This window comes from Falco rusticolus, chromosome 4 (assembly GCF_015220075.1).
Source record: "Falco rusticolus isolate bFalRus1 chromosome 4, bFalRus1.pri, whole genome shotgun sequence".
Lineage (NCBI taxonomy): Eukaryota > Metazoa > Chordata > Aves > Falconiformes > Falconidae > Falco > Falco rusticolus.
The window spans coordinates 60,284,602-60,307,702 of record NC_051190.1 but is presented as its reverse complement, the minus strand read 5'-3'; the positions used below and the strand labels follow the sequence as shown (position 1 = coordinate 60,307,702).

Genomic DNA, 23,101 nt, shown 5'->3' with positions numbered 1-23,101 from the left:
ACTGGAGGGCGAAGGAAAGTTGCTCCAGGAGATGAAATCATGAAAAGTGGCATATGGTAAAAGAGTCATATCTCTACCTACAATTCCTGAAATCCATCCAACCCAAAAAGTCTTGAGTAAACATTACACCTCGCCTTTGGAAAAGCGACCCTACGGATCAAATTGTCTCCTGAAAACAAAATTGCTTCATCTACTGCAGGGAAAAAAATCATGTATTGATTCTCACACACATGGGTTATAGCCAGGCACTAAGCCACTACACTCAACACAACAAAAATTTGAGTATTAAAAGTTGCCACTCACGTATTTATTACGCTGAAAGCACTGTCGCACACATTTGGCACTGCGCTGCTCCTGGGCTGTAACTTTTCACGTGCAAAGTTCACTCGCAGAACAATGCGAATCAAACGATCCCAGATGTGCTTTAAGCACAGTATTGGGTTGCACACCTTCGCTCGTGCGAGGCAGGGCAGACCTGCTTGCGTCTGCGCTTTCGGAGCAAGGCTGATATCAACCCATCGTCCCCGGCGTGCAGGACGATGGAAGTATGTCAAGTTAAAAAAGCCCTGCAGATACTTGGCCCATTCAGGTGCGGTGTTAAAACCCTGCCAAAAGGACTCACGTATGATTTATCAGTGTAACACTCTGGCCAAAGCTAAAACCCAGACTTTGCTGCCCTGTTAATTTTGATACAGAAAACAGAGGAAGTTTAAAACATCACTGTCCAGCTTAAAAGAAAGCAAAAATTGAGAAACCATGGTAATAGCTATGAGTGGATAGTACTGTTTAAAGGGGGAATCAAAATCTTATGCTATATAGCAAGGAAAAAAATAAGAATCAAACATCCAGCTTTTAAATGTATCTGAAGGAAATCATGCTGTATTTTCTACTGGATTGTCAGGAGTAAGGGTTAGCATTGCCATAGCTGCTTGGTTCTCCAGGGTAGTGCATTTTTAGCAATTCAAAGCCCTTTTCTGCTCATGAGGTAATAAGGCCCCCAAACCTCCTTTAAGGAAGGATTTCTGGACATTTTAAGCAGCAGGTCTCTTACTGGAACAACCAGGGAAAGTTCCTCGTGAAGGTTTGATGTTGGCTAACAGATAATGGGAAGAAACCTCAACACGATGTATTTTGTGTATGCGTGTTATTAAGCATTTATTCCACGGCAGACAAAGCAAAACGTGTCGCAGCCCAGCGTAACTTCTGCAGCAGCCTCTGCTGGCAGCCAGCGCTCAGCCTGCCGTTTTGCAGGGAGCCCCTTGCCAGCATTTGGACTTGCTGCTGCTACAGAGAGACCTTACAGCACCAGCAACCTTGCTGTAAGGAGGAGATGCTTTGGCCAGGCTAGCTGTGCTGGTGATAAGTTTTTTCTCCAGGGTTAAAAATATGATATCTAAACCCCCATATATATATCTATACATATGTGTACATATATGTGATACATATAAAATATATTATGTATACATATAGATTATATTAATATAAAATAAATATAAGATCATCTCAACTTTCCTTTTCACACGTGCCTTATATCTTTGGGACGCGACTGGACCACAGAAGCGACAGCTTGCAGATATATACGTACATCAAAAGCATGCTCTGACAGCCCTTCCACCTCTGCCAAGCTGTGGTAGTTTGGTCAGCAGGACCACAGGAAAAATTGTTAAACATGGCAAGACTCAGGAATTCACATTTATCTTGGAATTGGCAGATTTCTGTTTGACAGTTATTCCCTCAGCGAATCACAGTGAGAGGACAGGACTTACGCAGAATCACCCCCAGCAACTGTCCTCGTACCATGACTATGGCACTGGGGACTGGTGCATTTTGGCTGCTTTCCTTGAAAATTCAGTTTTTTCGAAAAAATGTACATTTGTACATAAACGTGACAAATGTAAAAACTGATGAGGTAAAATCTGTTTTCTTCAGAAACAAAGAGATGACTTTAATAATTTTAAGTTTGAATAAAACATATTAGCTGTTTGGAATAAATGATAACTAACGCAAGCCTTGCTTTAAAAAAAATACAGCAACTGTAATTTTAAACTGTAAGGTTACAATCATCTCCTCTAATTGCATAGCAACACCTGCATCACACCGCCTCAGGCAGCTGCAGCAAGTGAATAGATTCAGAGCCGTAAAACACAAGACAATCATTCCATGGGCAGCAAAGGGTGGTCAACTCTGATCACCCAGCAAAGCATTTGAACAAGGAACCAGCGCCTGTCACATTCAATGTAAGGAAGATGTTTCAAGATTTATCTTGAGGAGCAAAGTTGCCTAAACCTCCCAGCTAGAGCAATGTGTTTCCATTTATGTATTATTAAATCACAAACACATTGAAAAGCTGGGTCTATCTAAACTCCTGCAAAAAAGGCAATTAATTAGGTGGCTGTTGCAGTCTACGGGGAGCAATTTTTACTCACTGAGGTCCCATGCGCTCCACAGCAGGCAGCTTCTAAGGGCTTGCACAGATTTTCTCCCGAGTCTTGTCTTCAACACTGAAATATGAGGTTTGGCATGGTTGTTTGCAAAGGAGCCGTTTACATGCACTCTCTAAAGTTGCATCTTTTGTGTCTGTCAAAATAGTCTCAGTTCCACTGCCCATACTTTTGTTCGTTGGTATGCATATTAGAAATACTTGAATTAAATGTTTTTCCTCTTCTGCCTATTGCATGTAAGATGCAACTGAGGGGAAATGGCCACTTTTCTATCCTTGAGAGCTGCCAGTGGTATGAAACAGGCCGAAGAAAGCATCTTGCCTTGTTCTTTTGATAGGAATCTCTTCTGTGTTAGTTGTTACCCTGCTAGTACAACCTGGGATTTTGAAACCGGGTCTCTCTGCTCCCACGCACAACTTGCCCTCTCCAACAGAGGAAAGGTGGGAAAAATCAGCTCTCTGGCTGCTGGGGAAAGAAGCACTCCCCTGCCTGAAAACATTACTCCTACAGCTCAGCAAGCAGAGTATTCTACACTCAACTATTTGATTAAAAAAATAAAAATATTTAAACATTTTTCATCCACCTCTTTTGCTGCAGAACTGAAAATTTTCTGGAGGATGCCTACTGGGAGCAAATTTTCCCAGCAGGGACAGATTCAAACAAAGTAGCTGAATAGATCAATTGGTATCAAATGTAGTTAGGAAGCACCATAAGCGAGTGGGCTAGTGCACGCTAGAGGGCAAGCCTGGTTATAGAAACAGGGCTCGCAGCTCTCTAGCAAAGGTAGATCATGCAGATGCAACGATACTGTGGATGAGAAAGTGCTTCCCCCCGCCTCCCTGCAATTTAAAGTCTTTCCCTTCCTGGTCAGCCAGCTAGGGTAAAGCTAATACAAACAGCAAATCTTTAGAAAAACTACCGTTTAATGTGTAGTGCTAAGGTGAGAAAAGAAACAAAGCATTAACACCGAGTGTTACAAAAAGAAGTGTACATTTTTTTTTTTTTTAAACATCTGAACGGAAAATGCAAGCAAATTCTGAAGGAAGGTATTATGTTATTAAAAGACTCATGCTGATATTATTCTTTATGCCTAGAAAAATCTGATCAACACAAGTGATTAGCCAACTCCAGTTTTAAAGCTGTGAAAAACAGGCTAAAAGAGCAATAAAAATGTGCTGTTATCACTAAACCCAATATAATTGGGCAAAGTCAGATCTTCGAGTCATTTTACTACGGCTTAGAATCCGACTGAAGATCTTTTCCTGACACAGTGTCAGGTAAGCAATTCACAGAATTAGCATACAACTTCAACACTTTTAAGAAATAAAGTCTGTTTCTTCCAAAACTGACTCACCAGTCCTCGTGCCATCTAGTGGCCTGTTTCTTCAGGCACGTACAATGATTAGTTACTAAAAGCCTTTGGTTAAGGCTGCTTCTTTAACATACGGTGATCAGCATTATGCTATCATTTTAAATGAAAGGTTAGAATATGAAACGCGGAATGCTGACTGGGAGTATCACAGAAATTTACTCTTTTTCTCCAGACACTAACCATCAACATGAAGCACTCATACTAAAAAGGGTTATGACAAAAAATACATTTCCCCTTTATTCAAAAAGGCCTTATATCACCTTTGATTAAACCTGTAACCAGTGTGTAGACCAAAGATGGATCCTTGATGGCTCTCCTCATTCTCAATTATTTGGGTCTGAAAGACTAACAAAGCTCTGCATCTTCATGCAGACTTTGTTTTTCTGTATGTTTTATTAGAAAACCAGAACTATAGTTTCAATTTGGATTCTTTTGCTTGCAAAGCCTTGGTTGCTAGTTCAACTCTCTCTTTTAGTAAGCTAGCTTCTTCAGCGCTCCTTTGAGCTTGTGCATTCTTTAGTATGAAGTGGGCAAGGAAGAGTTTCAAGCCCTCCCGCAGCAATCCCAGTTTGGGGTTGTCAGATATCCTGTAAAGACACAGATTTAAAATAGTATTTAGTCTTCTACTTATCCTGTAAAGACACAGATTTAAAATAGTATTTAGTCTTCTACTGTTTCAGAAATTTCTTTATTTTTTTTCTTTATCTACTTCAGAGACATAGAAAAAAATCCAACCTATAAAAGGAGCTTTTCTGAAGAGGTTTTCAAATTACCAGCAAGTCTATATTAGTTTGGCAAGCAGCCCAAACACACTCAACATACAATTGACCCCCAACAACAAAATGGAATATTGGAGCCTTAAACTTCTTTATGTCAACAATTATATCACAGCAAAAAATGAGGCAAATGCCACGTTTGAGCTTCCTTGTGTTGCAGTGTAATGGTTGAAACATCACCACCTAATTTTTTCTAACTTCATGTGACATTGCAAGTTTAATACAAGAACATCACAGAATCACGGAATAATTTGTCAGAAAGGATGTTAGCAGGTCATCTTGTCCAACCTCCTGTTTAAGGCCAGACTAACATCCAGGTGCAGTCAAGTTGCTCAGTGCTATCCACTCAAGGATCTCCAAGGATGGAGATTTCCCAGCCTCTCCAGGCAATCCTATCCCATACACAAAAATCAGATTTTCCAGACAACGCTGATTTAAAGAAATGAAAAGGACCCAAACCTTTCCCTCATTACTATTTTTAATTCTTCCTTCTTACACTAAAGACCACTCTACCAGTAGTCTGTGCTAGAAGGTAATTCTACTGCACACAGATGGTAAATCAGTATGGAAAGTAGGTAATTACAGAGCTCTGCTCATGAAAATCCTATGACAAATTATACGTTGAATATCTGAAAGCCTTATTTTGTGTAACACTTCTCACAGTTGTAACTATCAGAGCCTGTACTAACACAGAAGTGATTCTCCCCACTCACCCAGGAGAGCTTACTTTTTAAGGGACGGATGGCTGAATTTTGGAATAGGCACTGTGTAATTTCCAAACAAAATAAGCAAACTTCTTATCTTCTTAATTACTACTCACCAAGGGTTCCCTGGAGATCTCTCTGATTACTTACCTCACAAAAATGTCGCTGAGTTCTTCAGGATCTGTTTTGGTTAACAGCATGCTTAATACTTGTCGCAAGAAACGGACTTTGGGTTTATCTAGTTCGCTGAATTCAATTACCTAAGTAGAGAGAGAGAGAGAGAGGGGGAGAATTAGATTAATTCAAGTATTTCAAACAGCTGAATTCTCTTCTAAATGAATAGTCATTAGCATACCAACTGGCCTCCCATATATACAGAGTCTTAAGTTTGGCACAGAAGAATTAGCTGAGAACGCTGCCTCCAAAAGCTAATTAATAAGGAAAGCAGAGAACTTTTTAAGGAATAAACCTGTCTAGTAATACCAGAATACTGGATATAATTTCTCTATTAGATACATACTTTAGAAATACCTATGAATATCCACATAATTGCCTGTTTAACACATTTCAATTATTCTTCTAATAAAATTATACGGACTCCCCATTCTGAAATCCAAGTGCTCAGTAGATTTCTTTTGTGCCTAATAAAAATCAACACCAGCTCAAAAGCATAGCTGAAAATCCACTGACAAAGCTTGTTAATGAAGGGGCCTCAGTTCCAACTCTGCGGACTCTAAAGAAAATGATCTTACCACTGCTCTAGATATAGAACTGTAGACTTTCTGAATGCCTGGGTCAGCATAGGTTCCCTTTTCCTCAGATGATAGCATTACTGTAATCAGTTGGATTAATTTAGCAATTCAAGAACAAGTTTTGTCTTAGTTTATGACCATGAACAGCTAAAGTACCAGCTAGGTAACCAAGAAAACATATTTTCCATAGAACAAGCACACGCAAACACAGAAGTATTTTGGAAAGAAAACACACCAACCTTGAGAACTGAAAGTGGCAACGATTTTGTCTTTAATAAGTGAGCCAAGAGTGAAACCAAGTTGGAGATGGCAGCAGCTGAGAGGTTTTCTAAGTCTTTGATTTTGTCCCAAATACTAAACTGAAATGTGACCTAGGTGTCAAAGGAAAAAAAACAACCTACAAATCAAGTGGCTGTTTAAATGAGTAACAATGTAACAAAACCTTTTGACCTTCTATTCTTTATGAGCCCTTTGATAATTAACAGAGATGCTTGAACAGACTATTCAATTCTTTTCAAATGCATAAAACAGGGGAAAGTAAACCTTCTGCAGTAGTTATTTTATTTCCTGTTCAGATCTGACCATGAGCATGCCTTACTTGAATACACAGCTATACCAGCAGAATATTTCCTCAGGATCCTGATCTTAACAGGCATGCATCCACTCTCAGGTATTTAATAACTGTTTTCCTAACCACAATAATGACACTAAACCAAAATAGAAACAAATTTTTCTTCACCTGAAATCGTCTTTCATATTCACAAAACTTATTAGCTAAAAATGCGTAGAAGGGGTTATATGTCTTCTCCTGTAAGCAGCAGTAAATGATAACATGAACGATTTCTCTCTCCTGCTGATCCTTCAGTCCAAGCCTAAAATTTAGTGAGAGAATGAGAATCGTTTAGTCGGGAAAAATTACTACCACAAAGTAAAAGCTACAGTTAACATCCAAGACTAATACTTAAAAAACAACCCCTAACACTGTATTAGATTTTACTTTGAGAAGCTTCTTACAAGTCTTTAAAACACTGAATGGCCTCAAACCCTTCAGACTGTGGGCTAAATCAGCGTCCTGGTACAGCAATATAAAAATGCTAGAGTATTATCAGTGTTAAAGGAGTGGCTGCAAAAGCAAGACCTCGACAGACAGAAGTAGAATGATACAAGTACAATTACCCCTGTGGGAGTAAAGGTAGCGCGCTCCACATTTGTAGCTCTCCATGAAGAAAAACAGGAGAGGGCACTGTCATCATGGAGTCTTGTGCCTTTGAATGTAGCAGCAGCACTGCAGCAAGCACTGCTGCATGGTGTACATTGGCGTACAAAGCTTGAAAAGTGAAACAAGAACTGCAGGATCCCCTTGCAGTTATTTCACACTTGTTCATGGGAGGAAAAACAGCCTGTGGACGAGCATAAGCCTATTTAGAGAAGCATGTCCAGGGCCCTTCACTTCTGTGGTAGTCACTAGAGATGAAAATATTTAAAGATGTTCTTCCTATTTAGTTGGTGATATGAATGCTTTAATCTCTAGATCAACTCCATTTACGTAATACTTGAAATTCACTATTGTCTGATAGTAGCCTAAAAGGATGCAGCCAGTGATTTCAAAGCACCTTAAAAAAAAAAAAAAAAAAAAAAAAAAAAAAAAAAGCAAAAAAAGCCTGAAGAAAACAGTATCAATGAGTACTTCTGTTGGCTGCCTCAGCATAAAGGCCAAGGACTGAACAGCCTTCCCACTTGAACAGCTGACCAGTCTGAAAGAGGGCTGAGACGCTTTGGCAGAGAATGGTAACTAACTCACAATGCACCTGTTCTGTGAATAATATGATTTAGCTTCCAGGGCTGCCAAATGCTTGGCAGCATTAAAACCAATTAAAATGAAAAATGCTTCATATTATAATCTGAAAAATGTCAAACAAAATTCTTTTCATTGCTTCAAGCTCAAGTTTCATATGGCATTAGTATAACTCAAGTGTATTTTCTAACCAAGTTTGACTCCACTGGAACTTGCTCTACCGTCTGTAGAGTAGTTTGTCATTGCTCAATTCTAATGTCCCTTGTTTGTACACACCTCCAGACATCTGCCATTGCATTTGATCACGGACACACACCAGATTAACAGAGAAAATACTGCCTTTCAGCCAAATCGCCCCCAGAATTTAAGGTTTTACAATAGGAAAATCTGGGCTGATGCTAATGAGTGGTGAAAACTTACAAGCCTGCTTCTCCAAGAGGCCAGCACTGTAAGTACTGTGTCTGTGATATAATTCACTTGCTCTCTCATCAGTGAAGTTCTATCTGATTTTATTACAGAGTAACAACAGTTGGGTTTTTTTTTAAATACACAGGTTTTCAGACACTGGAAGTTACATTGCAATCACTTATCTGGCAGTCTCTTCCCTTGTTCATCATCACTTCTTTCATGACTTGCTTATTTAGGAAATATGCACGTTGCTAGACATTGTAACCAAGTACATCAGCACTTCAATGTTCAATTTTGTTCTTACCTAGACTTCTTCATAGACTTAGCAGTATTTAATCTTTTCAGACCTAGCATTCCAGACATCTAAAATTTAAGAGTCAGGACTGTCTTTCACTGCTGAGCTTCACCATAAACCTGCACAGACTTCATAAGCCTGATCTTCTTTCATAAAGAACAAGCAACCACCTCATCTATTAAATCATTCATGAGTGACAGTATTCCCGTCTTGATCACTTTTGCTACCCTGAATTACACATCACACTACAACAGGATATTGAAGACTTTTACAAGCTTCCATTTGTTGTGAGATGTCTATGAAATAGCTTTAAAAACTGCTCCTCCATCAAACTTAAGAAGCATTCAATCCATCTCCTTTGTGAATCTATGGTTTGTGAAAGAGGTGTGGCCTTTCAGCTGATGAAATGGATCAAGTCCCTCTCTTCTTTGTCTCCTAGGATGTTCCCAAACCTCCCTTTACTTCTGCAATCACAAGCTGAGCCAGTTCAGGGAGCTGGTTTGGCTTCAAACTAACTATTTTGCTGTAAGGAGAAAGGCAAGCAAAACTACAGCAGCCTGGTTTTAAAAGAGTTTAAATTACCATTTAACCACACCTAAACTCTGCCAGAGACCTAGCACCAGATGAACCAACAACTACAGTTAAAATACTTCTTTATGTATTTCTCATGCTCTTCCTCATGAGGCTGACATCGAACATATGACTATTAATTCCCACACACTCTGGAACACATGTTCACATTGAATAATTCCTGCACTGACAATTTTGTGTACTTCCCATTATATTCTGCCATATGTGGGCAGACTTGAGAATTCCCCTCTCTGAGTTTGCTGTTTTAAAATCACTATCAACACACACCAATCCGCAGGCAGTTTGTCTGCCAAGCCTATATGTATACAGATTTGTATACTAGCTTGGATAGCACGGATGACAGTCAAGGATCAATCTGCAAATTGAGCTACCAGGTCTTGGCAAGAACTGCAGCAGCAGCAGCTAATTTCTTTTAATTGAACAGGCCATATTAAGATATTGGAATGACTCCATCACAGCCTTAAATCCAATCTGTGTTTTGCAGAAGTGGCATTTAATCAAATATTAGTTGACTTTATTACGAAGTCTGTTTTGGTTTGGTTAGCAAATTAAATAATTGCATGCCATCCTGGTAAGACAAGTCCCTTGAATTACAAGGCTGCAACAGAAAAGTTCAGACATGATCCCTCCCCTCCCAGTTACTAAGACTTACAATTAATATTCTGACAAACACAAAGAACAGCTTAGTTTGAGCTTTTCCCTGATCACACCTTCTAGAAAGCTGTTTGCCAAGTGGTAAGGCAACTGGTCTTAACATGAAATGTGACCCTGGAGCAAATCCAAAGCTAATAAATTCTGCAAGAAAGAAGTGGAGGTGCTAGAACACTACCAGGTCATGCAAGTATGGACAGAGACCTACAAGATGGCTTAACAAGGTGGCAAGATGTAAAGAAGTGGCAGCACTACGGAAATCTAGCAACAAAACCAAGAGATTGAAGGGGCTTTCTAGTCTGCCTCTTGTGAGGAAGCAAGCCTGCAACAGACTTCCATCCACTAGACCAGGATACACATCTTCAGTGCAAAAAGATACAGGCTCCTGAAGTCAAGATGCTGCAAATCACAGCTACAGACATGAGTGACAGTAACAGGGGCTACTCCCTTCCTCTGACTGCCAGTCAGTTCTGCCTGCCCCCTACTAGTCCTTACCCCGGGGTTTTGGTCCCTCTTTTACGCTTTTACCCTATGTGGATCCCTAGCTATGCACTTTTTTAATTGTATTATCAACTAAATGCTCTTAAACCTAGACCAGCAATGTTATTTTTCCAACCCAGCTAATGCTGTTTTTAGTTCTGGGCTGTCTGCGTTAGTCTATACTTACCTGACAAGTTTTTCAAAGGCATCCAGGAAGTCTTCACTTGTCATCAAGACACAAAATATACTTCTTCTGATATCAGTATTCATTCTCTGCTTACGAGCAAGCTCCATTATCTTTGAACTCACCTGAAAAAAAATCCAATTGCTACTTTATTTATGCTTGCTTTGAGAAAGCTATTTCTGTGCAGTATTGAATAAAACCATTAATGAAGATGTCAAACTATGAAGCAGCAATCTAAAGGTCTTGAACTTTTGCCCAGAGGCATAGGTATCATCAGGAGCTTTTTCAACTATATATTTCAAGTGTGCCAATTATTTTTAAGATGTGCTTCTCTAATATAAGTCACCAAGACCATCTCACCACACTACTTTTAGAATCAGCTCAGATATATACCACCCACAGACAGCGCTACCTGTCAGAATTCATATGAGGAAATTCACTTTTAAATCAAGGCTCTTCTTCCACTTACATATATTACTTTTGTAATTCTACAGGATAAGAAAAAATGAGCTATAATATTTGCAGTAACAACTCTTACAAAGCACGAGTACAACATTTTGAAAAGTGTAAGAGCAGAATTCACAGTCCAAAAGCTTAGTCTTACAAGAGTCTTTTTTTGGTGGGCTTGGAAATGAACTTATTCACTTGTATGCAGAACATTCAAAAGATCACAAACACTTAGACTTATAACTAGTACTGCTTGGATTTACCTTTCCTATATGCAGTTTTTGCTGAGTTTTGCTGTTTGTATCATTGATCATTGGTGCTCCGCTCCAGGATGACCCTACGATCCACCAGCGACCAACCCGATCAGCGCTGAGGAGAGATTCCAGGGAGACGCGGAGCTGAGTTTCTTTTCCAGAACCACCACTGTGAACCTTGAATATCAAAACCCAAAAAACTCAAATAAAAGCTTTTGAGGCTTCCTTTTTTTTTTTTTTAAAAAAAAAGAAATACTTTAATTACTTAAAATTACTTTTAAACAAATTTTTAAACAAATATCTTAAATCTCCATACAGGTCTTTGCATATATGCCCCTGCTCCCTTTAGTTTCAGCTACCTGAAGAGAATTTACAAGTTTCCTATGTCCTCTAATTTCTCAAATACAAGAAGTTGCTTAAATCTACATTTAAAAGCTCTTGATTTTTTATTTAAAGAAAAGAGATAATAAATTAAAAAAGTAGCCATCTTCTACTCATAAAACTTTATTAGAATTGAGACTTGAAGCTGACATTGTAAATCAGTTGCAGCATCTTACAATCTGGTCATGATTTTCCTTTTGAACACTTGTGATCAAATACAATTACACAACAAACTGCCTTAACTTTCGTACAACTCAAACAACAAAAAGTTTAAACCCTTTGAACAAAGTAAGAAATTTTCAACAAAGGAGTCTAGAAGCATACCAGGAGGACTATGAAAACTGAAGAGAGGAAATTCTACAGAACTAGGTTACCTAGCTTGTTGTTGCCTGGCCTATTATCTCTGATGTAGACATCCTGCATTTACAAGTTTCTGATAAATAAGATGCCCTGGGTGTTGTAGACAAGTAGTGTTATTTTCAGGTTGGAGATACATGGAATCTAAAACCAGATTCAAGTCCTGTGAAAGTGAACTCATTCTCAGTCTAGACAGACAGTTACATTCATGCATTTTGTACTGGGCTGTTCTAGACAAACCGCCCTCTCTCAGCCAACATCCCCACCCCCCCACCCCCAAAGAAAAACCCAGGAAAGAAAAAATATCTAGGTTTTCAGAAGCGTTAGGCTTCCAAAGTGATTCTGGTCAAGTTAGAAGTGGGTGCCTGCATCCAAATCCATGGAAAAAAGAATTTGTCATAATGACTCATTTCTTCTGCACAATCATTAAACATCCCACAATCTCTTTTTCAAGGATAGGACTCTGAGGCAAAGTCTTTGGCTAAGTATTATGTCCTTTCTCAAACTGTTCTGCAGAATGCTGGTTGACTCCTGACTTAACTTGGACACAGGAGATAATGATCTAAGAAGTGATTTTTGTCCACAAGGGTTTCAACCTGTTAAATGAATTAAAAAATACTATAGCCCTCAAGCCTATGCACGATGTAAATAATTACTTCTGGTTTAAAAATAACTATACTAAGTACGTCAAGAAAGTTCTCACCAGTGTTCTTTGCAATTTGCGGAGTTTTTCAACTGGTTCAGGATCATAACCAGGAATCTTACGCATGTCATTATTCCTTAATGCCAACATAGTCTCTAGCATAAAACGAACCTATTAGGGAAAAGAAAAGTTTCTGTGGATTATGTCCTCTAAGTTTATTTAATAAACTAGAGTGTACTTTGAAGTTACTATTTTGCAAGAGTAAGCAGCTCAGCTGGCAATACACATCAAAATTTAGATTACGTGAATACAAATACAGAGAAGGATGATTACTTTAACTCCTATTATATCTGTTTGTGTTCAACTTTCAATGCAAAGCTTAATTTGCTAAACACCATGCCTCAGTGACCATTTTTTAAAGTCTTTTTAATACTTTTAAGTATTACAAAACAGAAGCACTGTCCATTGCATAAGACACAAAATGCTCCTAGGCTTACTCATTACAAGCATTTTGGTGTCTGTGTCCTAAGAACTAATGAAGAAAGGCAGACAGGAAGGCAAATAACTGAATGCAACAACTGAACACTCATGGTAACTTGGAACCCAAATGCAGTGGAGCAGAAAACTAAATAAACACATGTATCTAAGTGCTTATTAAGGTCTATTCAGAACAGAAAATCTTTAAAACACACACACATACCCTAGTCTGATCATGTAGTTTCTTGTCTGCTGTGTTTGCTTTCTTCTGGGCTTCAGTGATCAGTTCCTTCAGAGCCAACGCATCATCTTTTCTTAAGGAAAAGCCCACATTTTTCAGAAGAAACAAAATCAACTCAATCTCTTTTTCAGTGAAAGTGCCAATAAGCTTTTTCAGAATATCAAAGATCAGCAGGGAATGAACCACATGTAAGTTATACAGATGAGCAATCAAGGCAAGCAGATTTTCACATTCTTTCCCTTCAGCATCACTTTTACAGAGTTCATCAAATTTCTTCACCACAGCTTCCAAAAAATGAGCACCGACCTGGCAACAGTTCCATTAAGGGGTGGGGGGGAATAAAAAAAATCCAGCAGTTAACTGTAAGTAGATTTTATAGAAATCTGTAAAACACCCAGTTTTGGGGCACTGCCACTAATAATTTTAAAGAAACATTGTTGCTCCTCCCAACCAATATGGATGTTCTACATTTACATACACAAATATCTAAGTGTTAAATGACATCCCGTTGCCCTGTGAACTCTATGCAAGAAAAGCAAATGTTATGAACTTACAGTACACATACATCAGAATTTGTTTACATAATTTTCATGGACACATATTAGCATCTTCCCAGCTGCCAGGCTAGCATGCTGTTACTGCTAGTCACTCATCCAGTAGAAGTGGCATGTCAAAACCCAAGCACATCACAGATGTCAGCATTTCAGAATAAAATCCTTAGCAGGTGGGTAAAAAATAGTACTGTAAAACAACCCCCAACATACCAAGTTTCACAGCTGCTGAGCATGAGCTTAGGCTGCTTTTGAAGCAGGCAGGGATAAGTCTTAGCAATTTGTCAGTGGTGCAGTTGGGAGAAGAAATTTTGGTATCTTTATATTTGTGAAGATAGAATTGATGGTAAAGACTGGAATTAGAAAGCATAGCAAAATATAAGTAGGTAATGAAGACATTACTGCTAAACTAGACCCACGCCATTATTCTGGTGCTAGTACTTACCAATTTTCTTATGAAACCCAAAGTCCCAGTAGCAGTACTGGCTTGCATTACAAACCTCAAGCAGCTTAGGTTTTAACTATCCAATGATCATACTGCACAAATACCTAAACGCAGTTACTGGAATCCCAACTTCTGCACTGCTCAAACTAATCTTAAATGCAGCTGTGCTATCACACTTCCACATAAAGCATATATTGCATTTATTTTACAGAGAGACAATGGAGATTTATGGTATACTTAGAGTCTTACATTTAAAGATGCTGTGTAACAGAGTCAGTAGTACAGAGGACAGTCTGGATATCATCTATTTCTAATACCAATTAGTATACTAGTATCTAAAACCTATTACCAAGCATTGTAATATTACATTATATTTGCAGTCAGAACAGCCTTTCAAGCAACAAAAAGGAACAAAAAAAAAAGTTTAATGGCAAGGCTGCATAGAGAAAACTGCTGTAATTGCATCCATCTGATATTTAAAATGGTTTCAGAGATAGCATTCAGGTCACTACGTGACAAACTGAAGAACTTGCATCAATATACCTTTTGCATTGAGATGTACAAAGAAAATGTAACTTGGTGGGAACATGGTGCTGAAACAGCTGTTTCCTGAGAGACATTTCACTGAAACTAGCTAAAATCTTTCCTTTTGACAACAGCAGTTTCAGCTTCTTCCTAACAGTAAGCAATAGATATTTTATCTCAATCGTTCATAAGGTTTAAAAACACAAAAGAAAAAACCTCCAAAAAATTTGCCATGTTTTTTGAAGGTTTTGATATTCTGTTATATTCTGATATTTGACATACCTAGTTACTTCCACTGATGATTTACATGACTGGGTTTAAAAAAGGACTTTTTCCACTGATGTAAACGGATTTCCGTAACTGTAGTGCTTTTCTTATCTGGATACACATTGTTCAAGAACAATGCCCTCATAGGCCCAAGAGAACAGAAATGGATTAGTGTAATTAACGAGGAGAAAACTGAAATTTAAAAAAATTCAGTTTTATGGATGTAGAAAGATTCTGATGAAAACTCTGATATTTTTGTAACTGACCAGTGGTAGCTCATGGAAGAAATAAATTAAACTGATAAAGCAACAGACTTGGTCCCTTGCACTTGTGGACACCTGGCAAATAAGCTACAAATACTGACGAAATTCAGCTAGAGATGCTTTTTAGTGACACACAATGAAAAACTAAAAAGCCTTTCAAACAAAATAACAGGAAAACACTGTACAATATGTATTATTAAACACAATTAGTTCCAACCACAAGAATTACCTCAATTCCTACATTATGATGAAGAATGCTGACTAAAAGGACATGCTCCATCATCAATCTTGCAGGCATGGCTACTGCAGTAACACAAGCATTCATGAGAATATCTGTCAGAGTTTCATTCATGTCCTTTCTGCTGCTGGCCATGTAGAGCTCTTCCAGCTGTCCACTAATGGAGGACAAATTCGGTTCACTCAACCTATTGAGAAACAAAATGCAATGTTCACTTTTTCTTCTCTCTACATGATTCCCCAAATTTCAATTTACCCAACCATCAACCCAGTCTTTTTAGAGAAACTAGCTTGGCTTAAGAAGAAAGATGGAAAAGATGACTGGAAGGGACCTTTTGTATTTTGCTGTGTTCACTAAACTAAAAACTGACAAAATATGTTTAGGTCTTTTTGCCTTTTTTTTTTTTAATATTTACATGTAAAAACAGATTGGCAGCGGTATTCACAAAGCACTGTCAGTGTCCTTACTGTCACACTGAACAGACTCCTTAAGAAGACCGACTTTGTTCTAAGCAGTTGTAACTATGGCATATCACAGTCTTTGGAGAAATTAAGTATTAAAACACCTCATACTCTTCTAACATATAAGGTACATAAAATTCTAAATGACTGAACAAACCACATACTGCAAACCATAGCCTGCTTTTTACAGATAACATAGATACAAAAATACCAATAGATTTCTTATCTTACAAACACTCTAAAATTAAAACGTGTGAAAGCGTTAAAATACTTTTCCTGTTCTTCAGTACTTTAAGCTATGCTTTAACACTACTTTAAGTGTTGCTCCTCCTCAGTTGTAATGTTGGAGAAATTTAGATTTCTTTAATTAAAAAAAGAAAATCATGCTTTTTTGGGGAGGGAAGTTATAACTCACACTGAGGTGTTTTTAATAGGCACACTCCAACCGACAGTGAATTACACCTAGCACTTGCAGACAACTGCTGTGTGGAATTCAGCCCAATCTTAAATTTATTTTCCAGATTTTTAACTTCTCTAGTGACCAACTTTGAAGAATTTATATCAACAAAGATAATAATTATTAAGGATAGCAGACATGATTGCCAACTTAAAATCAGTTTGTGAAGAGAAAAGTCACATCCTTGCCACTTTTCTTTGAATGATGAGCACTGTCACACTGAACCAGAAAGATTAATGACTTTCCTTATTACATTACCTATTAATAAGGCCATTCACCATTTTCTTCAGTCTCCCCAATTCTTCTCTCTTCTTGTCATCTAGTGTCTCCTGAGCTTTCCTTACTTGAGGGGGAACATACTTTGTAGCACTGTGATTATGACTCTTTCAGGAAAACAGTAAAATAAGATACCAAATGAGGCTAGTATCTTAAATATTTGAACACAAATATACATTTCTATTTAAGATTAATACAACAGAGTTTTAATTAAGTATTTTACCATCTAATAACTAACACCAAAGGAACAACTTTATGTAGAAAAGAAGCATGCAATGAGTTACCCTTTATGACCGATATAACAGCAGCAAAACTCCTCCATGCTTTACATGAAATTTTCTTTTAAGTTATTTTTATTGAAACCTGGCATCTTAGGTCTTGGCTTTATCCAGATGTTACCAGCTCCAGATGTACTAACAGTTAATGTTAGTGCCACCCAGGCTAAATAACCTGTCTGGCCTCCTCTCCTCCACCCCTGCTACAAGACCCAACACAGGCAGAACCTCAGGGCTCACCCAGAAAAAGTAACACTTCAATTTGCTCATTTTAACGGCAACGGGGTACCTCCCTTTATTTGCTGATCCTGTCCATAGAGACAAGGCCACACGCCTTGTGCTTCAGGGTATTTATCACCTGCCAGAGGCCTGACCCGGGGACACCCACCCCGCAGGCCCAGCCGCTGTCCCCAGGCCTCGGCAGGCAGCACTGCTGCTGGACCCGCAGCACACCGCATGGCTTGCCCCGACAGCAAGCACCTGTGCTTTACTGAGGCGATGTGAACTCTGCTTTATGTTCAGGTTGTGCCGCGTAATTCTGAGAAGCAGGTTTTGCGTTATCTAAGGGAAACACCCTACCTCCTCTTCTTCCTCCTCCATCTCCTCCTCCTCCTCGCCCGGGGGCTCGCTGGCCTCTGGCACCTCGGGGGAAGAGGACGAGCTCTCGCTCTCCCACTGTCCTTCCCCACCATCCCCCTCGGAAGGGTCTGAGGCGTCCTCCGCCTCCTCCTCGTCCCGCTCTCCGGGCCCCGGCCGGGGCTCCTGGGGCCGCGGGGCCTCCTCCTCGTCGCTGCTCTCGCACAGCCCGCTGAGGCCGGCCCGGGTGCCCAGGGCGCCCAGCACGTAGCCCAGCCCGTCCCGCAGGAAGCTCTGAGGCACCTCCTCCGCCGCGGCCGCCTCCTGCTTCTTGCGGCGCTTGCGGAGCCCCAGCCGCCGCTCCAGGCGCCGAATCTCCTTCTCCTCCTCCTCGTTGGCCTGCAGCAGGGCCCGCTTCCGCGCACAGGCGGCGGCGGCCGCGCGGGGTGCCGGTGCCGGCACCGACCGCTGCTTTCCGACGGCGGCGGCGGGCGAGGCCGGGGCTCTGGAGCGTGCGGCCGGGGCCGGCTTGGCCGGGGCCGGCTTGGCCGGGGCCGGCTTGGCCGGGGCCGGCTTGGCCGGGGCCGGCTTGGCCGGGGCCGGCTTGGCCGGGGCCGGCTTGGCCGGGGCCGGCTTGGCCGGGGCCGGCGCGGCCGGGGCCGGCGCGGCCACGGGCGCCACGGGCTCCCCGCGCTGGAGGCGGCGGCGGCGGCTCCGCTTCAGCCTGCGCTTCTCCTTCCTGGCGTCCCGGCGACTCCTGCGGTTCTGCCTCTCCGAGTCTTTCAGTAAGACCAGCGGCGGCTGGTCTCCGGCTGCGTGCACGAACTCTTGCACCGCCTGCCGCAGCCTGTCTAACTTGCTGCCGCGGCGAGCGCGGGCGGCCGCTGCCCTCTTCATCTTCCCCTCAGCCACGCCGCGCCTGGGCGCCGCCATCTTGGGGAGAGCCGATCTTCCTCTTCCGCCGCGCGGCCGCCATTTCGGGGAGCAGCGCCCCCTGCTGGGCCTTGGCCGCCGGGGCGACCCTTCAGGCGGTGCCAGCTCTGAGGGGATGGGCCCGGCGGGCTGGAGCTCGCTTGAGACCCGTACGAAAGACGCGAAATCCGTAGAGGTCCCTTCTCTTTTTTTTTACATTTAAGAAAATCTAAGGCTTGTCCCTCTTCTTACAGAAGGGATTGGAACGATTTGTCCCTCACAGCCCTGGCTGCGCTTGCAAGGCCCTGATGCCCGCTGGCACGAGGCTCTCACAGGAGCCACACGAGGCCACAGGAGCAGAGGGATGTCAGGGCCCCTGGCCTCTTCTCCACCTCCCCATTCCCCCATTTTAAACCCCTTCCGATCCTGCCAAGCTGTGGTGTCTCCTCCTGAGCAGGCCAGGGACAACATCCACATGGCCTCTGTCTGGTGCTAACTTCTCATGGGGCCTTTCCATCCACAGCAGTGTGCAGGACAAGGTGACGCAGCTGCTGGGACCAGTGGCCCCTACCACAGGGATGGGATCTTCCCCGCTCTGCCTCCCCAGCACGCACAGCAGGTGACAACTTGTCTATCATTGATGTGATCAGAGGGAATTAAATGTCCCACGGCAGTTTGCTGCTGTCAGCAGGAAAACCAATTGGTTGGTCTTATTTTTAGTCTCTTTGCTGTACTCTAGGCTTATGCAACCTGCTTGCCGTGTGTGCCTTGCCCTGTGTCTGTGTCCTCTCCTCCCACCAACTTTGAAATCTAGTGCCAGTTTCAGTCATGTCTGGCAGATGCCCACAGTTCCTCAAAACGCTGAATTTCCCCAAGTTTCATCAAAATAGTAGCTGGGTAGAGGAAGGAATTTCTCAGCTGAAGAAGTGCCACAAGATGACCTTAGACCTTAGCAAACACCAGAAAACGCACATGAAAGCCAGTGCACATAACCCAGTTTCAGAAAAAGGGTTACTCTTCAGTCTCCTGTGGGGACCAAATTCGTAGGAAGTCAGGCTTTATTATTTTGTTCTTTGGCGTTGCGCTTCTGACCTCTCTTGAACAACGAAGTGCTGCATAGGACTTATATTTCACCTGAAAATTTAATATGGCTCTATTATTCAGAAGATTATTTTTGTCTTTTTATGCATGTTTCCATATTCTCTCATTACATCATATGCCCTAGATGACCCATTCTTCAGAAATGCAGCTTTCTCAAGGCTGATGCATAATGAATCTTTCACTCTCAGTGACAAGATATGTTGCATTGATTTGTCAAGACATTCCTTTTGCTACATTTTCAACTATATATTATGCTATAATTTATTGCTGGGCCGCTCTTTATTCATGCACAGACAGCTCACATGCATTTTGCATCCTATTTATAGATTTATTGATAACAGTAATCCAGCAGCATGCCAGAATGCTAGATAAATACAGCTGAATATAATTTGAGAAAATATTAGATGCTTTTAAAACTCCAAGATTTGCATCTTCCTTCTGTCTCATCATGTAATTTGTCATTCAGGGCAACAGAGCTTCCCAGTAATGGGAGATTTCACATATCTTCAGGGAGAGAAAATGTCAGTATTTGCCTTCTTCAGTACTCCATGTCACAAAGCAATATGTGGAAAACGTGTTTTGTTGAACTCCATAATTCCAAATTTGAGTGAAAATGGGCATGCTACTTTTGCAAAAAAAGTATGAATAGAATTATTATCACCTGTTTGTGAAGTAAAAACACTAAGAATGAAAGCAATATTTCAGACAATATAAATGTAATCAAGAAAATTTAATATTGAAAGGAATATCAATCTGCTTGAGAGACTAATTCAGCATTCAAATCTAGTGATGCCATATCTAAGTAAATACATTGTAACAAATATTTTGGATACTATTCTACAATACTTTGGTTTATTATTTTATGTTTATCAGTTTGTCTTCAATTACCTGGTAAATACAGTTTTCTTAAAATCTAAAATGTGAGTAATTAGAAACTCCTGCCCACTACTCTTCCAACTTTCCTGTGTTGTCTAAATACCAGAAAAGGGGAGAAATCCAGTTTCCATTTTACAAATTTCACATTTAGAGCTCTGCATCATATGGGCATCACTTACTAAATAAGAATTCTGAACTGAAGGAACATTTTGTAATTGTTCTTTGTTTTGACAGTGATCCTGCAGCAAAGAACAAGCCGCAAGGGCAGGTTTTGCATGTATAATGAAAATGAACATAATGGCATGATTCACTGGAAATGGAAGTTCATATAGAATTGTTGCTCCAGTAGAATTTTGCTTCCTGCTGAGATAATCTTTGTTAACAGATTTCCTTCCTATTAAATTATACTCATGGAGATATATATATATATATATTTTTCCCCTCAGCAGATCTGCTATTGTCTCCTGGTCACCTCCCACATGCCATGAAAATGTGATTTAGTGACTACATAATACACATAGGTATGTATATTCTGGCTCTTTTGTAATTTGCAACTATTGAGAATATTGTGCTATTTATCACCACAGGAAATACCAAAGCAGCACCAGAAAGACTTTTAGACTAAGCTCAAAGGGTCATTCTTTGTTCTTATCAATGGAGAAAACAGCCTGATTCATGTAAGAATATTGCTTTACATCCAAAGCCTTTTTTGACTATGCAGATGGAAAGCTTCCTGCCGGAATGAATTTATTCTAAGCAGTGGGAGCCTCAGAACAGTGCAAGTTACTTGAAGACTGTGCTGTGAGTCTCCAGTACAGCATCCATCTACTTGGGGTATTGTTTTCCTGTGTCATACTGTCACCACTGGGGTCAGCAGGACTGAAATTTGGTCTGCTGGGAGAGATTGTCTGTGGAAGGATACTTTTGCTCTGGAAAATGTTTTCTGAAGTCTCAAGGCAGTACAAAGTTGTTGGCTTTTCATATGTGCTTCAAATTCCATCTGTTTCAGAAGATGTAGTAGGTGAGGAAAGTGATTTCCTTAGTGTTTTAAGGATACATCCCTGTTGCTCAGAATCTTGTTCGTTTTGGGTTTTTTTTCCCCCCTGAGGGTATGTACTAGGCAGTTTCTGAAAGCTTGGTCATTGTACAGATTAAGTCAGGCGTCATGAGAACTGCACTACACAAATACTCTAGCAAAAACTCTGTCCTGGCACTTACTCCCACAATTGCCATAATTTTTGTACCTGACCTTGGGCTGTTTATTTATCTTCTCCGTGCTGCTTTTGTACAAAATGAGTTATCTTCCATCATTCTGAGATTAAGGGCATGCAAATATATCCTCCTGTATCTCCAGGTTTGCCTGCTGAAGAAGTTACCACCCGCACCTTCCCTGAGGGGGCTTATTACTGCCTCTTTTCTGGGGCTGCCCCAACAGATTTGCTGACTGAAAGCTGTTTGCTAAGTTTTCATACAATTGCTTTTTTCTAGTTGCTGAGATCAATGCCCTTTCGGTTAGTGCTGGCTGGTGATATTCATTAAGGGAGACCTACAGGTAGTTTAAGCTAATTTAGGTTGTTTTGACTGACAGATTAGGAAGTAAACATATGAGTTGCTCTGCAAAGGGATGGAGGGGATACCTGTAGCTCCACCTCCTTCTCAAAAAAAAAAAAAAAAAAAAGAGCAGCTGAAAGTGGTAACCTCAGCTGGCAAAACTAGAGTAGGAAGAAGATGTCTATTCACTGACTTTAATCATTAATATCTAGTTCATTGGAAGGAAGGAGTGAGTACTAAAGGTTATTATTTAGATAAATGATCCAAAAGACAAGCATAAAAAAGACAGATATGCTGGGTGAAAGCAAAAATCCATTTCCCCAATCCATTAGCATTTTTAGTTTTAAACTATAAGGAGATTATCTAATACGTGACACAAAGATGACTGAAAAAATGTAATCAGATTACTTTCTTGTTATTAAAAGGAAGAGGTAGGTTGCAACTCAAATGAGCTTTTAAATTAGTGCTATGTGCACATCACAGTTAAAAACCCCACAATTATAAATCAGCATAGCATCATTGATCAAAGTCCCACATTATGGCACTTTGCATTTCCTATATGAAATTTATGTAATCAAACTTTCTGTGCCAAGAAATGTAAGTCTCTTTGGGAGGCTTAACTCTATGCTGAACACCGACCTTATCTAAGGAGCACTTCTATTATACTGTCATTTATAAGGTAGTTTTTTTTTTTAAAGTAAATATTTAACAAGGGACATTTCTGTCTGTTCTTTCTCCTTTGTTGGTAATTGCTTACCTTTAACATATCAACTATAATTCTATTCCCTGAAGATCAGCCTTTATTTTTATTAGCTACTTCTTTAATTCTTTCAAGACAACTTCAAAAAAACCAAATAGCCAGAAATAGGAGTGACACTCCAGAATGTGAATGCTTGAATTCAACAAACAAATCCCCTAAAATTACTAAAGTTACTGCTACTTTGTTAAAATCACCTTTTACCTGTTTTTTTATCTATAAAAGTGAAAACACTGGCAAGAATAAGTATTGTGCCACTGACACCGGAAAAATTGTACCAGTAGTAGTGTGCAGTGTTACTGTTTGTCCCACTACTAACAC

The 23,101-nt window shown here is 40.4% G+C and overlaps 1 protein-coding gene across 1 annotated transcript; it reads right to left on the bottom strand.

Annotated features, from left to right (window-relative positions):
• Positions 1-3,346: 3,346 nt before the first annotated feature.
• NOM1 (nucleolar protein with MIF4G domain 1) lies at positions 3,347-18,558 on the bottom strand. The gene is made up of 11 exons (XM_037383831.1): positions 17,587-18,558; positions 16,715-16,839; positions 15,530-15,725; positions 13,232-13,555; positions 12,592-12,702; positions 11,160-11,327; positions 10,453-10,574; positions 6,785-6,917; positions 6,285-6,416; positions 5,444-5,553; positions 3,347-4,400 (listed from the first exon to the last, which is right to left on the bottom strand). The coding sequence occupies exons 1-11, from the start codon at positions 18,514-18,516 to the stop codon at positions 4,223-4,225; spliced, it is 2,529 nt and encodes an 842-aa protein (XP_037239728.1). The 5' UTR covers positions 18,517-18,558; the 3' UTR covers positions 3,347-4,222.
• Positions 18,559-23,101: the final 4,543 nt, after the last annotated feature.

Excerpts from the sequence above, each read along its gene's own strand:
- NOM1 (XM_037383831.1), bottom strand. The coding sequence starts at position 18,516 with ATGGCGGCGCCCAGGCGCGGCGTGGCTGAGGGGAAGATGAAGAGGGCA. Across the intron at positions 16,840-17,586 it reads TGGAGGAGGAAGAAGAGGAG|AGTCATAATCACAGTGCTAC; the intron begins GTAGGGTGTTTC and ends TTTTCCTGAAAG. Across the intron at positions 5,554-6,284 it reads TGCCACTTTCAGTTCTCAAG|GTAATTGAATTCAGCGAACT; the intron begins GTTGGTGTGTTT and ends CTCTCTACTTAG.